Source organism: Grus americana, chromosome 20 (assembly GCF_028858705.1).
Source record: "Grus americana isolate bGruAme1 chromosome 20, bGruAme1.mat, whole genome shotgun sequence".
NCBI classification, from domain to species: Eukaryota; Metazoa; Chordata; class Aves; order Gruiformes; family Gruidae; genus Grus; species Grus americana.
This window is the reverse complement of record NC_072871.1, coordinates 8,160,453-8,176,757: the sequence shown is the minus strand read 5'-3', so window position 1 is coordinate 8,176,757 and position 16,305 is coordinate 8,160,453. Positions and strand designations below refer to the sequence as shown.

The 16,305-nt window shown below is 38.3% G+C and overlaps 1 protein-coding gene across 4 annotated transcripts in view; it reads left to right on the top strand.

Moving 5' to 3' along the window:
• The window catches only part of GAPVD1 (GTPase activating protein and VPS9 domains 1), a 29,402-nt gene that overhangs the window by 3,174 nt on the left and 9,923 nt on the right, over positions 1 to 16,305 (top strand). For 2 of the 4 annotated variants that reach the window (XM_054848582.1, XM_054848583.1), the window contains 14 exons: positions 3,670 to 3,885; positions 4,294 to 5,137; positions 6,373 to 6,459; positions 7,478 to 7,612; positions 7,734 to 7,923; positions 9,749 to 9,909; positions 10,788 to 10,917; positions 11,835 to 11,960; positions 12,769 to 12,942; positions 13,252 to 13,392; positions 13,998 to 14,132; positions 14,714 to 14,833; positions 15,308 to 15,385; positions 15,527 to 15,900. In XM_054848582.1, the coding sequence (XP_054704557.1) occupies positions 3,701 to 3,885; positions 4,294 to 5,137; positions 6,373 to 6,459; positions 7,478 to 7,612; positions 7,734 to 7,923; positions 9,749 to 9,909; positions 10,788 to 10,917; positions 11,835 to 11,960; positions 12,769 to 12,942; positions 13,252 to 13,392; positions 13,998 to 14,132; positions 14,714 to 14,833; positions 15,308 to 15,385; positions 15,527 to 15,900 (2,880 nt within the window). In that variant the 5' untranslated portion in view covers positions 3,670 to 3,700. The remainder of the gene's footprint in view (positions 1 to 3,669; positions 3,886 to 4,293; positions 5,138 to 6,372; positions 6,460 to 7,477; positions 7,613 to 7,733; positions 7,924 to 9,748; positions 9,910 to 10,787; positions 10,918 to 11,834; positions 11,961 to 12,768; positions 12,943 to 13,251; positions 13,393 to 13,997; positions 14,133 to 14,713; positions 14,834 to 15,307; positions 15,386 to 15,526; positions 15,901 to 16,305) is intronic. The other 2 variants (XM_054848586.1, XM_054848584.1) reach the window with 2 other exon arrangements.

The window sequence follows — 16,305 nt, the reverse complement described above, 5'->3', positions numbered from 1 at the left end:
GTTCTCAAATGTCTGCCAGAAACTTAAGGTGAAGACAAAGTTGTTTGCGCTGTTGCTTGCTATGCTTGTGTGACTTCAGAATAACTCATTTTTAAAAACTGGTAAATGGAGTGAATGAGGCATTCCTCTTCAAAGGCGTGTATTTCAGTAGCAATCACTAGCAGTCAAATTAGTTTAAGTTTTCTGGAGGATTATGAAGACAGGGAAGCTGATGATCCCTTTTTCTTGTACATAGGGTAAAAACTGCTGTCATGCGGTTGACTTCCTGTGGATTTTCATAGCTCTTGACAAAGCAGAGGTACTTATTAACCTGCTGCGATTCAGTTCCAGATCAATTCTCCTCTTGCTTTTGTTATTTCTGGTATTCTACACTAGAGACAGATAAGATAGACACATGGGTAGTGGCCAATTGATAGGGTATTATCACGTAGTCACAGGATTGGTGTATTTAGAAGTGCAGATGCAGGTAGTGGTAGTCTTCAGAGCCTTGCTTTGTTCTAGGCCTGAAGTTCATGGTGGCAATTAGTTTAAAAAAAATGAAAATGCACAGCAATGTGCAGCTTCTCACAGTTACTCAGTGCTTCGGTGTCTCTGTTCAATGGCTGTGATGCTCTGTCATGAGGAGACGCCCAAATCGTTTGTATGTTAGCTGGTAACTTTAGTTCCTGAGTATGTGTGAGGCCCGTATTGTCTTTTTTTTTTTTTTTTTTTTTAGGTGGCATCACAAATGGTACAGTATTGTTTTGCAGTAGTCTGACCTTTTCTACTGTTTTATTGCTGGTTTTGTTTGCTGGACAGGTGGATTATATGCATGTGTATTAGGACTTAGGACTGTGTAGGAATCTTATTTGCTTTCTGAGTATTAGCTGATTTTTTTAATTATTATTTTTATTGTCCTTAGCTCCAGAAAAGATTCAAAATAGCAGTTAAACTGCTGGTATAATCATAACTTGCCAGAAAAAGTATGTTGTTTCCAGGCCACCTTTGTCTCTTTTGCTGACTGGGCTTTTGGAGTTTGCTCCCATCTGTGGGCCAGGGAAGGAAAGAAGTCTTTCCTCAGAGCTGAAAGCTGTCAGAGTGCTTAGTCCATCCCTGATGCTGAAAACATCTTCTCTAGTCAAAAAAAAAAAAAAAAAAAGACACTGAGTGAAACAGTGAGAAAAACTTGTAAGTATATGAGACACTTCAGAACCTGTTTAATTTTCTTGTCTACTGCTAAATATGTTTTTAATAAGTGACACAAAAATTGAAGTTTGTTTTGAAATTTGGCAAGGCAGAGGCATAGGAATGCAGGTGAAGTCAACAGGCTGTTTACAGGGTCCCCTATTACTTCCCAAAACTTGCTTTCAAGCAGGAGAACCACTTGGACTGGCTTTCTGTCCAGAAAAGTGGAGCCTGTGAGTGGACACCTCAAAATGGAAAACATCAGCTAAGACTGTTAAGGTTTGATAAACTATGAGCAACTCTTAAGTACAGCCTTACAGTGGAAAGTGTCTGAAAAGACAGAAGGTAGTTCTGCAGATCTCATGTATGTATATTTTTATGGGTGCAACTTCTTTTTCCTGGCTGATATCAATAGCTCATAGCCTAGTAACTAGTTACTACTGTGTTTGCAGGCAGTATCAAGTTTAACATGCGCTTTTTTTTTTTTTCTTTTGAGAGCCCTAAAATTCTGGGACTAAAAATAAATTTCTTGCAAGCTGTTATTTGTTTCCCAAAGAACTTTGGCAGTAACATCAGTGTTTCTTTTTCTAATAATTTCTCTGAGACTGTCCTAGTTAAAAACATCTAAATTGTTGTGTCCTTGAAGTTCCTTGCTTAATCTCATCTTCAGATGCATGAGCTGTAACCACTGGTTAGCGTTGCTGGGATTTTTTGTTTAGGTTTTCTGAGGTTTGTTGTTTGTTTCTTTGGGGGTTTTTGAGAGCTTTATATAGGCGGTTGTTTGTATTTTCTAGGAATGAGTTTTAAACCATCAGGTGTAATAAGTTTGCAATTTTTTATGCATAAAGACTTGTGACAGCATCTCTTTTTGTCTCTACTAGGGTTTTGGTTGTGAGGTTAAAACTACAGATGGAAGAACTTAATTACACACGCAAGGAGCAGTGATGGTTGTCAGTGCATCTGGTTATCAGGCTCTCTCCACACACTGAAAAAAACCCCAACAAATGTGAAACCTGTGTGTAATTAGGGAGCTAATCTGTATTCTTCAGAGAGTATCATCTCCTGCTATGCTGAGCAGTGAACCACAGATCTTTAAAACACTAAAAGGGGAGAGTGTTAGGGCAGTGCATCGTACATTATTTGTAGTTTTTCAGGCATGGACTCAATGATCTTGTGAAGCTAGGCTCCTCCAGAGTCACTACAGATCGCGGGAAGAAAGTTTTGTCATTTAACTGTGGCATGACTTTGAAGGGTGCGTCACCAGATCCCTTGACAGCTCTGACATATATCCATTACCAATACATCTGACAGATAGCTGTTACAGATTATGTCTGGATCAAACCCATTTTCTTCCCAAATTAGCTAGAGTGGCTGTTAGTTGTGGTGGGGATGAAGACATAAAGCAGTTAATTCCATGGACACATAACCTGATCTGCATGGTTCTGCCCCTTCCCTTGTCAGCATTAATACAATTGATGGGGTTTTTTTCTTCCATAGAGTTAATTTTTAGATAGATTAGCTCCTTGAACTTGTTTTGAATGGTGTCGTACTCTTTGTTTATCTAACTGCTAGCTGGTAACTAAGATGTTTTCTAATGAGGAGGTTAGAGCTGATGTTACATTGAGACATAACAGTAGTTTGTGTAGCTTTTTGTCCCTGATGTACTATGAAAGCCTATGATTGTTTCAGTTTTTCTCTCTTTAAAACATTTTTGGATTGTGGCCCAAAGAAATATTCTTCTGAATTTAAATATTTGAGGATTTTTTTTCTGAATGAATTCTACTGTTGAGCAGAGTCTCCAGACGTATTTCCAACTTCTGCCTTATCGGGGTATTGATACTCCTTGATTTTTTTTTTTTTTAAATATTAGTAATATTATTATTTAAATTTTTTTAGCAGAAAAAACCAATATTGGCAGCTTGGTGCCTCTTATGGATAGGTGAGAGAGGGCATTTGTTTTAACAGGCCAGAGAGAACCAGACCCAAGTACTTGGGTAGCGCTGTGTTATTTGGGCATGCTTTTGGACAAAGGAGTAAGCACAGAAATCTTTTTGCCTGTTCACCAGACAGTGAGGTGGAATGGGACTGCTCTTCATCTCCCTGAGTACCTAAACTGTAGTAATGGCCACATCTCTCCAAGTAATAGCCCGTTCCTTATCTTCTGCATTGGAGGTGCAGTGCAGGAAGCGCTGTACTGTGTTACTAATTTCAGTTCAGGAGTGTGAGTTGAAAATATCATTCACTACTATGCAAGTGTCCCTGATGTGCTGACATAACAAGGGGTTAATGAAGCTGGCAATTAGGAAACCTTGCATTAGGAAAGAGTGACTCAGTCATTAAATGGTGGGCTGTGGATTTGAGAGAACATATTAATATGCTAACGTGGAACGGGTCATAGCAGTATTTACTGTAAGTTTATGACCCGCTTATCGCTTCATTGGGGCTGACAGAGCTTGTTCCCTGATTGTTGGAATTCACCTGTTTCATTTTCTTTCTTTCTTTCAGCGAGTGCTGTGTAACTCGCTCGCTGCCCAAGATGGTGAAGCTGGATATACACACGCTGGCTCACCACCTCAAGCAGGAACGACTGTATGTAAACTCAGAAAAGCAACTTATTCAAAGGCTCAATGCAGATGTATTGAAGACAGCTGAAAAGCTGTACCGCACAGCATGGATTTCCAAGCAGCAAAGGATTAACTTGGACAGGCTGATCATAACAAGGTGACTTGGGGGGTGGTCTTGGGGAGAACAAACTCCTAAACTTCTGTGAATTGCAGCAAATCCATCAGTTTTGTCACGCTTAGTATCTGGAGTCCTTTGCTGTACTAATCATAAAAATAATAAAGTTTTTGAAACGGATCTAAACTAGGGAATCTGACTTACCTGAAACTTGCTTGTTGGCTGTTTAAGCTACCTTTTTTTAATATATGTGGGATTTTTTGCTGCTGTTCATAATTTATGGGAACAAACTCTCCTTAGTCCTGAATTTGCAAGTCATTTGTATTAACTATATGGATAGACTTTTTTTTCCTTGGTGGTAGTCTTGATCATAGATTGGCCACATGGCATCTTTTATGGAGTTTGTTTACTTAAGAGTTACTTTAACTATGTCCATGTTTTTCTTTAAAGTGCTGAAGCTTCTCCTGCTGAATGTTGCCAGCATGCTAAAATCTTGGAAGACACACAGTTTGTTGATGGATATAAGCAGTTGGGATTTCAGGAGACTGCTTACGGAGAATTCCTAAACAGATTGAGAGAGAACCCTAGGCTTATTGCATCCTGTCTGGTTGCCGGAGAGAAGCTCAACCAGGACAACACTCAGAGTGTCATTCACACAGTCTTTACCTCCATTTATGGCAATTGCATCATGCAGGAGGACGAGAGCTACCTCCTCCAGGTCCTCCGTTACTTGATTGAATTTGAACTCAAGGAAAGCGACAACCCTAGGCGACTCTTGAGACGAGGCACCTGTGCGTTCAGCATCTTATTCAAACTTTTCTCTGAGGGACTCTTTTCTGCAAAACTTTTTCTTACTGCAACTTTACATGAGCCAATTATGCAGCTTCTGGTTGAAGATGAAGACCACCTGGAAACTGATTCAAACAAGTTAATTGAGAGATTTTCTCCAGTACAACAGGAAAAGTTATTTGGAGAGAAAGGCACAGACAAGTTCAAGCAAAGAGTCCAAGAGATGGTTGACTCCAATGAGGCCAAGCTGGTGACCTTAGTGAACAAATTCATTGGCTATCTCAAACAAAACACTTACTGTTTTCCTCACAGCTTGAGATGGATTGTGTCACAAATGTACAAAACACTCTCATGTGTAGACAGGCTGGAGGTTGGGGAGGTCAGAGCAATGTGTACAGATCTTCTTCTAGCGTGTTTCATCTGTCCTGCAATTGTTAACCCAGAACAGTACGGGATAATTTCTGATGCTCCTATAAATGAGGTGGCAAGATTTAATCTGATGCAGGTATGATTCACTTTAATCTTAAAAAAAGTATGAGAAATCTTCTTGGCCTTTTTTTTCCCACTAGAACTGATGTTACTTCAGTTAAGGTACTATCCCTCCCACCTGTAAGAGGAATGCTAACAAAATATTTGTGTTAATTATTACTGAAAAGGCATGCTCTAAAGTTTGTCTGTTTGCTTAAAATATTGACATAAATTGATAGAGTGTATGCCTTTATCTCTTAGAAGAGTTGTACATGTACTCTATAAAAGCTATTATAAGGGATGGAAGCTAAAGTGTAGAAGTGACTATAAGATGAATTCTGGAATGTATGTAAATGAATGTTGTGCTGTTCTTGCTAATGTTAAATATTATGCCAGATATTGTACAAAATAATGAAACATTTTGCTGAAAAAACCCTCCCTGTCTGGCAGTAATGGCCAGTGTTTCTGGTGGGTAGCTAGCTACTGTTTCATTTGACCTTAGAGTATTCATGATGGATTTTTGTCTCTGTGCAAGTACTTGGGCAATTTAATGATAGTATGCAGAGGTGTAGTCAGAAGGTATTAAGCAACGCTTGTCTGACTGCGGATATTCCCCACACAAGTAACAAAACCTACTTTTTGATGTTGTCCATGAACTGGACAGTGAGTGATTCTCACAGTATAATCGTTCTGGGGGGTTTTACCTAGACTGACAGGGCCTGGCCAGTGTTTTACTACAATACATTAGCAGTCCTTTCCTGTGTCACCACTTGTAGCAGAGCTTGCAGTTGGCAGCTCTTTAAGATGAGAGTTGTTTGGCAGTTGGAGATTAGTAAGAAATATATGCTCTGAAACAAGGGTGTTAGCCCTCTGGCTTTTTATTTATCCCTCCAACACATTCTTAGTAAAATACATACAGCTGTTTAAAATCTCTAGGTTTAAGATGACCTAGATTCAGCTCTCAATTCTGACGTGTTGTAAAAACAAAACGTGCTTTGTTCCTGGGAAGGGGGGGGAGTATGGATGCTCATAGCGTCTGTGTGTGCAGATTTTCTTGTTAAATGCAATGACTGCTTTTTTCTAAAGCTTCTTGCATTTTTTTCTGCTCTGAAAGCAAGCGTAAGATTTTGTCCACTCACTCAGAAGTACTTCTCAGAGTATTAAATGAAAAAAAAATTAGAATGGAGGAGTTGTCTTAACTGATTTTTATAATCCTGTCTATCATGATGTTGCTTTGAAATGCTTATTCTTCATACTTGTTTTTCATTTCAGGTTGGGAGACTTCTACAGCAATTGGCAATGACGGGTTCTGAAGAAGGGGATCCACGTATGAAGAGCAACCTTGCTAAATTTGACAAAGTAAGAATCCATACTGTAAAAAAAAAAAAAACCAAACCCAAGACTCGTGTGTATCCTTCATCCTTCTGCAGTCTCTTTTTTTCAGACCTTGCAAAGGACTTCGTAAGCATTTAACTTCCAAGTTACATGTACTGAGAAGCAGATTAAATCCTGCACAAAGCTGGGAACAAAATCTTGAGTACTAGAATTAAGGGTCAGGAGTTCTTGCTTCTACTCTGACATAATACTTCTTAAAAGAAAATACAAAAAAGAAATAAAAGCAAGTTACATTTTAAACTGAAATGCTGAATTACTGTCTGTGGTTTTTCTACTGAATCTAAAGAAAACATTTTGATCTGAGGAAAACTTTTGTATGAAGTCTGGTTTAAAACCAAGTAATTTTGTTGGCGCAAGGATCTTCTGTTCCTTTTTTGCATGGTTTTGCTTTTTATGTTCAGCTTTTCCTTTGTTAATATGAATCATCTATAGCAATACTGAAATTAGCTTCATCAGAGGAACAGTGAAACTAATGATCTTTGATGTATTGTCATATGTTTAAAAAAACCTGTTGATTTGCTTGTGTAACTTCCAAGTTTTTGCTAATTATAATTGTTACACAGTCATCATACAAAGTTACACATGTGTTATACAAGTAACAGTCAATCAGATGAGAAAGTGATACTGTGTGTTGCTTCCTTGTTTCACTTTTAGTCTATGCTCAGCAGATTCTTCAGGAAGGGCAGTTTAATTGCCATAAAACAGTTTAATTATTTTTTTTTAGAAATTGTAAGAAGACACTTAAGTAAGTAACACTTTTGAATGCAGAAAAGGAATGAAGGAAATGTTAAAATTAACTGCATGCTTTCCTTGCTTTCTCTTCAGTGACTTTAGTGGTATGTGGCATTTTATCCTAAGATTTTAAAAGTAGGAAGCAAAACTTATATCATTATGTAAACTACTTAACTCTTGTCGTAACTGATGTTCTTTCCAACCTCTAGTAAATTGTCTCTGATTTTAAAACTATTTCTTCTCTTTGCAGAGCTGTGTGGCTGCTTTCCTGGATGTAGTTATTGATGGGCGTGCAGTTGAAACTCCTCCACTGTCTTCTGTTAACCTTCTGGAGGGCTTGAGTAGAACAGTGGTTTACATGACATACAGCCAGCTAACTACTCTGGTAATATCTTAAGTTCTTAAAAAGAAGCAGCATAAACTTGTCCCCATGTGTTTACACATAGGATAAATAGAACTGATAATTTATGCTGCAATTCTTACCAACACTAATTCTAAATTTTTAGGTTGGCTTTATGCGGAATGTAATGTCAAGTGATCAACTGAAGGAAGATCGGATGGCTTTGGAAAACCTGCTGGCAAACTTACCCCAGAACAAACCAGGGAAAAGCAGCAGCCTTGAAATGACTCCGTATAATACCCCACAACTTTCTCCTGCAACTACTCCAGCTAACAAAAAAAATCGATTACCAATAGGTAAGGAGAGCTAGCAGACTTCTTGCATGATTTCAGATACCTTGATACATTTTCCGTGCCATTTCTTCAGTCATCTCTTGGGATTACTCTTCGACTACACCTTCAGTTCCTACTTTTTCTGTGCGGATGGTGAAGAATTTTCTTTTGCATAGAAAGCTGTGTAACTTCCTTACTTTTTGATGCAAGCATGGTGACCTTCATCACTGGATTGAACTTGAGAAAATGGCTGGAGTGGTTGGTAGTCATGCTGGGGTAATGATAATAAAGGGGAAGTTTGAAGATGGGAAGCAGATTTAGGAGGGAAGATTGCTTAGGAAAGTGGTAAGATGGAAGTGATGACATTTAATTAGTGGGATAGAATAAGTTTAAAATTTTTGTGTCTGAGAAGAGAGCAAATGTGGAGGAGGATGAAAAAGCAAGAGCAGAACTTCTAGAGGATGTGCTGAGAAGAGAAGCTTTCTTCTTCCTCCATTATTTGCCTGATGTAATTCCAGCTGTTAGTATATTGTAATGCAGTTTTATGTTTGTTGGGTTTTTGTCCTCTTTCTGAATAGGATTTCTGGGCCTTGAACTTTTCCATTTCAATATTATTTTCTCTTAAAATAGGAAGTGTGGTACTCTTCTTCAGTGTATATTTACATGAATATGACCACATGGGATATTTTTGTTTGAGAGATTTCGTGTTAGTGTGTAACAGGATGAAAGTATGTACAGCCTGATAAGTGGCAAAAACCCCCACAAAACCAATGCCAAAACAAACCTATCCCATGTTGTTTTAACTCTGCTTCTGAATGGTTCTGATCTTAAGCCTATAAAGAAGTGGCACAACAGCATTTATTTTATGGTATAAAATAGTTTTTGCTCAAAGTTTTTATTTCTTTTGTTTCATTTTAATGCTTTCGAAATCCAGGACAGCAATTGGCAGCCATTACTGCCTGGGATACTTCTGCTACCAATCTTTCAGCTCATATAACTCTAGTAACCCCTTTTGGTGGGTAATGCCCTCTTTCCATTCTTCTCTGTGAAACTTTTACTTATAACACATGACTTAAGCATGCCTTTGGTTTACTTTGGCAATCAGTTACTTTTTCAGATTTCTTCATTGATTTCTATATGCAACTCATTTCATACGTACATGTAGTTTTTAAAAACACCTTGTCAGCCTTTGTGTGATAAGCAGAATTTGGCTGTGGCTTCTGCGCACTTGCCTTGTTTTCCCCGGCTCAAATAAAGAAATAACTGGTGTCATGCTGCCATACTTAGAAATCTTAATTCCACGTGGGCGTTTTTCCTTCCACGGTGCCAAATGTGGGAATATGAGGCTACTTGAAAAGACTAGTAGAGAATCACAAAATAATGAAACCACCTGATGTTGAATTGTGTGTCTGGGTTTGAGACACTTGTTAGAATAAGATTTCCCTGCCTTTTAGGAGAAAAAACTTCTAAATTAATTAAACAGAGTTATAAACCACTGGAACCTAGACCTTATTTTGTTGGTAACAAACTTCTTCATTTTCTCAATTAATTTATTAAGGGTCTTTCTGTGATTGGAATACATTGAATTTGTGTAGGCAAACAGGACGTAGCATACCTTGTTTCTCTAAACTTTTTATGTTGAAAGCTTTCTTTTTCATAGTTCGGTACTCAAATGTAAACGCCAGTTCCATCTCTCAAAGTCTAAGATGACTTTTCATTTTGTAAGTTTATTTAATATGCATTTTATTAATTCAAAACATTGCCATTTTGTATTTCCATTGCATTGCCTTTTTTCCTCCTTAAACAAGGAAAAGCTTTCTAATGTTGCTATTTCAAAATATTTCCTTAGCAACTCGTAGCAGAAGTAGATCAAATATTCTAATGGATCAGCATGGAGATCATGAAGGATCCTCCCAGGAGACTATCCCAGAAGTTCAGCCAGAAGAAGTGCTGGTGATTTCTTTGGGGACAGGTCCACAGATTACTCCAGGAATGATGTCAGAAAATGAGGTATGCAAAAACTGTCACATCTCAGATATTTTTAAAAGTACAGCCTCTATATTCTCTACTAGCAGAACAATGAAGTTGTGATGCTAAGCTCGAGTAATTAATCCAGAATGGGAATTAAAATCCTTACTTCATTTTACTGAGCTCGAGGGCTGTAGCTTTCAAAGTTCTCTTTGTTAGCCGGGTTTTTTTCCTCAGTATATCTGCAAGGTGTGAAAAGCAGTATATTAACACAGGAGAAATGAACCTGGCAGATTTATGAAGAGGCTGCATCTAGCATGCTTAAGAGCCAACTTGGGCTATCGTTTCTGAGCCTGAAGAAACTGATTCGATTATCTCTCTGCATGTTCTGTCCTTTGGATCAAGTGGCACAGGTGAATGGCAGAACTGGAACACTGATCCCAACGTTTTTGGCAGCTCAAACTTGAAATGCACAGACCCAGCCTCTTTTGACGGTCCTGTCGCCATGGTGCCTTCAGGCTTGGTTGCTTAGGGTAAGGCTGGTTTTACAGCCTTTTCTCTCATCAGCTGGTAGCACAGCTTCTGCTTTCATCTTTGCTGCCTTGCCCAATAGTTCGGATTATCTACTTTTGTAGCCTCGTAACGATCAGTTGCTGTGTTATATTAGTCTGCTGGGCTGATGAGGGAGCTGGTGGCTCCATTATTATCAGGACTTGCCTTATGTTCACGCCTTGGTTACCTTACATTCTCTCCAGGCTCTGACTTTGGAGATAGCTGTCTTTTTTCAAACAGAATGCTAGAAATTTGATTGTGCCATTAACATCTAGGGGAAAAAATGTGTGCAATGTTTTGTTTACTGTTTAATTATCTGAAAAAGAGATTATTTTAAGGAAGTCTTGTTTCTTTTCCCCACTTTCCAGATCTTAAATATGCAGCTTGCAGATGGCGGACAAGGAGATGTCCCTGTTGATGAAAACAAACTCCATGGTAAACCTGATAAAACCTTGCGCTTTTCCCTCTGCAGTGATAATCTGGAAGGAATATCTGAAGGTGAAGGGCTGCTTAAGTCTTGAAGAAGTTTTGTCCCTTTTGTGGTTTTTTTCCTTAATTATAGAAGGAACTTCTGTTTAATACAGCATGTCATCTCTGCCATTCTGAAGACTGTGCTATTTTACCCTGAGAGTCTGTCTTTTCTCTTTTTCTTTGCCATTCAAAGAAAAAAGTCTGGAGCTAAATTTTGACAAATTTATATTTATGCCTTTGGCAAAGGCATAACTGAGTCTGAGAATTAGGGAGAAAAAACCTGAGTGTATTTAGACAGAGAAAACAGATTTTTTTTTTTTTTTGGTGAAACTTAAGTGCAGAACTAATTATTAAATTAATCTAACTTAGCTCTAAGCTTAGAGTTCTCAGACTTACTTTTCATGATGTTTTAATAAGCTATTACATATCTCAGAATAGTTTCTGGACTCTGGACAGTTACTTTATATGAACCTCAGACACAACAAAGCACAGGTTTATTTGTGATATTGAAGATGTTTGTACAGATCATGCAGCGTGCATTATTTTGAATAGCTTCCATAATTTAGTTTTTGCTCTCTCTCTCTCCTCAAAAAAAGAAAACAAATTCATAGACACAAAGGCAAACACTTTATTGACTTTTTAGTTACAGTTAAGTATGGTGATGGTGAGATTCCAGCCATTTCTGATAAAGCGTTTATAGATTATTATAATTAGCATGATACTCTAAACATGGGAAGTACAAATCAAAGTGCGGGTTAAGTATCTATAGAATAAGGATCAAGAGTAGAGCAACTATACATTTAGTTCATTAATTCAGTATTTTATATTGGAACTGCTACTTCATTTCTTTTCATCTTTCTAGTTAATTGTGTCCTGGATTGTTAATGCTGTATACTTAGGAACTGTTATTCAAATCAGATTTACAGTAAAATCTGTTTTAACAGGTCCTTCAAATCGCTCCAACTCTGTGTCATCTTTGGATTTAGAAGGGGAGTCTGTGTCAGAGCTTGGCGCAGGCCCCTCTGGGAGCAATGGCGTTGAAGCTCTGCAGCTGTTAGAGCATGAACAAGGCAGGTGCAAATTCTCTAACGTATGTGGCTGAGGTGCTGTAGGTGGTAAAGCTGAAGTTCTGTTGAAAAAGGTTGAAAAATTGACTAGTTCAGGAAAAAAATAAGTAAAAATCTTCCCTGTGCAGTCACTCTTGCATTTATTTATGGGCTTGTTGGGGTTTTTTCCTTAGAAATATTTTTTGTAGTCCATTGTTAGGAAAAAGAAATTGCATGGGATTTTGAGGCTTAAGTCCTTTACAAGAAACTATGTGTAAAGTTTTGCTTGATACCAAGTTTTTCCCTTCAGGGAATTGGTTGATCTGGAGAGGAGTGGTCTTAAAGCATCTGGATAGTTTCCTGTTTAATATATATTTGTCAAATGCTGGAGCAGGTTGCCCAAAGAGGTTGTGTTGTCTCAACCTTGGAGACATTCAAACCATGACTGGACGTGACCATGAGCAACCTGCTGTAATTGACCCTGTTTTGAGCAGGGGGTTCACACTTGAATGATCTCTGGAGGCCTCAGCTTTTCTGTGATAAGCTCTTCTTACAGGGATTGTATCAGTTTCTTGATAGTCTGCTAAATTTTATTCATTTTCTCTGTCAATTTAGCTTAAGATTTTTCTTCTTATGTCCCAAATGTGCTTAAGAACTGTTTTCAGGCAGCGTCTCTTGAATACTATAATAGTGCTTTACAGGCCTTACTTTAAAACAGTCTTACCCGACAGAATTAGAGGGTTGTTTTGGTTTTGGGTTTTTTCCTATTTTCTATCAGAAGTAACTGGGGAAGCCTTTTAAAAAAAAATGAGAACTTTTTATTTTTACATAGCCACAACTCAGGATAATCTTGATGACAAGCTCCGTAAATTTGAAATCCGTGATATGATGGGATTGACTGATGACAGAGATATATCAGAAACTGTGAGCGAAACTTGGAGTACAGATGTCTTGGGTAGTGACTTCGATCCAAATATCGATGAAGATCGTTTGCAAGAAATAGCAGGTAACTCAGTGGTACATCTGGTATGTTAAAATGCTTCATGCTTGCTCTAAAGTAGTGAGGCTGCAGAGCCGCCCTCCTCCTCCCTTTCTAAATAGGTGTGTTTTCCTTGATTAAACTGGAGCTTTTCTGTAGGAGGATTTTGTGTGCATGACCTGTATTATATTTGATTGCTCATTTCTGTCTTTTCAACCTTGTCTTTCATGATTACTTTATTAAGGACACTTAGAATGTGTTCTTATTTTTCTCTCTTATTAGAGCTGTCTTCAGGAAGCCTATATCTAGCTATATGCTTCGGCTTTACTTTTGCAGGTGCAGCTGCAGAGAACATGTTAGGCAGCTTGCTGTGTTTACCAGGTTCAGGATCCGTGTTGCTTGATCCCTGCACAGGTTCAACCATATCAGAAACCACAAGTGAGGCGTGGAGTGTGGAAGTATTGCCAAGTGATTCAGGTCAGAATCGTGCAGTTTTTACTTATTTCTTTAGCATGAATCAAGACTGTTCCAGAGGTATATAATGCAAAACTACAGCTTCTTTCTCTCTTTCTTTGAGAAATTATTGTCCTAGAGTTAAGTTAGTGTTTGTGAATACTTCCAGTATTAAAAAGACAAACTGTTCTGAGGCAGAGAGAAGATGGAAAGCATTGTGAGAGACTTCCTGTTACTTAAGAAATTCTTAAGAGGCAAAAAGGAAAAGGAGGGATTGTAAAGCAAAGTTCTATTTGCTCTCCTTCCCTGTGATGTTAAGTAGGGCTATCTAGGATCACGGTTTACTTTGGCTAGTGAAGATTGGACTGTATACTATTGTCTCTAATAAACACAATACTTAAAACAGTAAAAACTTTTTAGAATGCCCATGCAGATAGAGCATTGCTGTCTGTGCAGACTCCTGCCTTCTGTACAGGGAGAAAACTCTTGCTGAAGTCGTTAAGTTAGCTTAGAACTTAATATACTAAATCAGCACATACCTCCCTTTCTTCTGTATGTGAGTATTAAGGGAGCATGACATTGAGTAATGATACTTTTTCCCTCTCCTCTTCATTGTCTGCCTTTTGTAGAGGCCCCAGACTTAAAACAGGAGGAAAGACTACAAGAACTGGAAAGTTGTTCCGGGCTGGGTAGCACATCCGATGACACAGATGTGAGGGAGGTCAGCTCTCGACCCAGTACACCAGGCCTCAGCGTTGTATCAGGTGTGTTTCATTGTCTCTGAAAACATGCTGCTCTGTTAGAACATGATCAGCATCCGCTTTGCTGCACTTGCTTTAGTTATACATCATTTCACTCATAAAATAACTATTTGCACTCATTCTGGAATTTTCAAAGCAGTAAGTCTTTGTTCATTGTACAGAAGAAATAAAAAAGGCAACAGAATGTCGAATACTCTGTGCTACAATAGCAATGGTTAGCAGTGGAGTATTGATTTGGAAGAAACTCCTAACTTTCTTGTGTTTAGTTTTATTACAACATTTTTATTTAAGTAAATAGCATATATCTACCTCAGTTCTTCATTTTCTGAAAAGTATTTAACAGTGTGAAGTGTCTTTCTAATGCCCATTGTCAAAGTGTATTCATGGCTGTGTTAAAACAGTTGAAGATACAGAGCAGAAATAAAATGTTATTTTAGGCGTATAGAAATTCATAACGTCTCTAGGTGCTATTGTGAGTTAGGACTTGATTATTGCAGTGTTCACCAAACATTGTAACAGCTTCAGGATTTTGCTTCCTTTTTCTCTGAAAGACTATTACAGATGCTTCTTTTGTTATGTGTAAGGTATTAGTGCCACATCTGAAGATATTCCTAATAAGATTGAGGATCTCAGGTCCGAATGTAGCTCCGACTTCGGGGGAAAAGATTCTGTGACAAGTCCTGACATGGATGAAACGGCCCATGGTAAGTTACTTATCTGTAAATGAGAATTAGAATCTCTGATAACTGAAGTCTCACAAATGACATTTGTAGAATCCTTAAATTTTACAATTTCTCCCAATTTCAAAGTTCTGGTGGCTAAGCTTAACATTTTCCTTATTTGCTAGCACTGTATTTGTTTGACAAAGAGACTCCAGTGCTTTATAGTACTACAGCTTGAGTACTAGATCTAAGATCACCTTTTCCAAATTCGGTTTGATTACATTGGCTGTCCTTTTGTATTTTGGAACTGGTCTGCTGCTCGAGATTTCCCCACTCTTTGTGATGCCATTCTTTGATCATTTCCACATACTACAGAGATCTTTCCATATAAGAATATCTTTTAAAATATTTTGCAATAGAAGTTTTGTAAACTCTTGTTGCTGAGGGCTGTTTTTCCAATGTCCCTTATGTTCTTGGTACAGCATTAACTTTTTTTTTCCCCCCCCTGTATTTCAGGAGCCAGTCAGTTGACATCTCCTCCTTCTCAGACAGATTCTTTGCTTGCATTGTTTGACCCTCTGTCATCAAATGAGGGTGAGTTGTAAAGAATAAGCGCTGCTTTTTTTTGCCTTTTTTTTTTAAATAGGCATTTTCAATGCTTCTATGTTAGTACCAGCTAATTTGGAAGAATCTTAAAAGAAATGTGTGTGGCTTCTTTTATGCTTATGACCGCAGGTGTATCAGGTGTAGTAAGGCCTAAAGTACACTATGCAAGACCCTCTCATCCACCACCAGATCCACCGATCTTGGAAGGAGCTATGGGAGGTAACGAGGCCCGATTACCAAACTTTGGGTCTCACGCTTTAATTCCAACTGACTTAGAAGCATTCAAGCAGAGGTATTCTTATCCAGAGAGGCTAGTCCGCAGTAGGAGTTCAGATATAGTATCATCAGTTCGGAGACCTATGAGTGATCCTGGGTGGAACAGACGTCCTGGTAATGAGGAGAGGGAGCTTCCTATGCCAACCACCAACACCGGAGCAGCAGTTCTGGTGGCTGCATCTCAGTCATCATCTTCATCTCCCAGCAAAGACTCCTCTAGGGGAGAGGTAAGGCTTCTATTTATCATTTTATTTTTTCTAGCATGCCCACTGTAGTTATGCATCTAATGCCAGAAAGCTGGTATTAAATATCTGTAGCAAAGAAGTTACGATGCACTTTCATTACCTTTTAAACATTGGCCAGTAAAGTTTTACAAGCTAAAGCTACAGATGTTGAGAGTGGCTTAAATGAATCTGGCTTCTCCTAATTTTATTGGATGAGCTTTACTTGATTTGGTGGGACTTCAGAAATAGATTTGTTGTAGTGTTGAGATTTAAAATGCTGCAGCACCCTGAAAAGTAATTTTCTTTAAAAAAGAAATAAGTGAAATCTAAGTTTCTTCATGTCTCGGGTTTTGCATTTATAGGCTGCCCTCTTCAGGAGGGATATTTCTAAATCCGCTATGGCTTTCT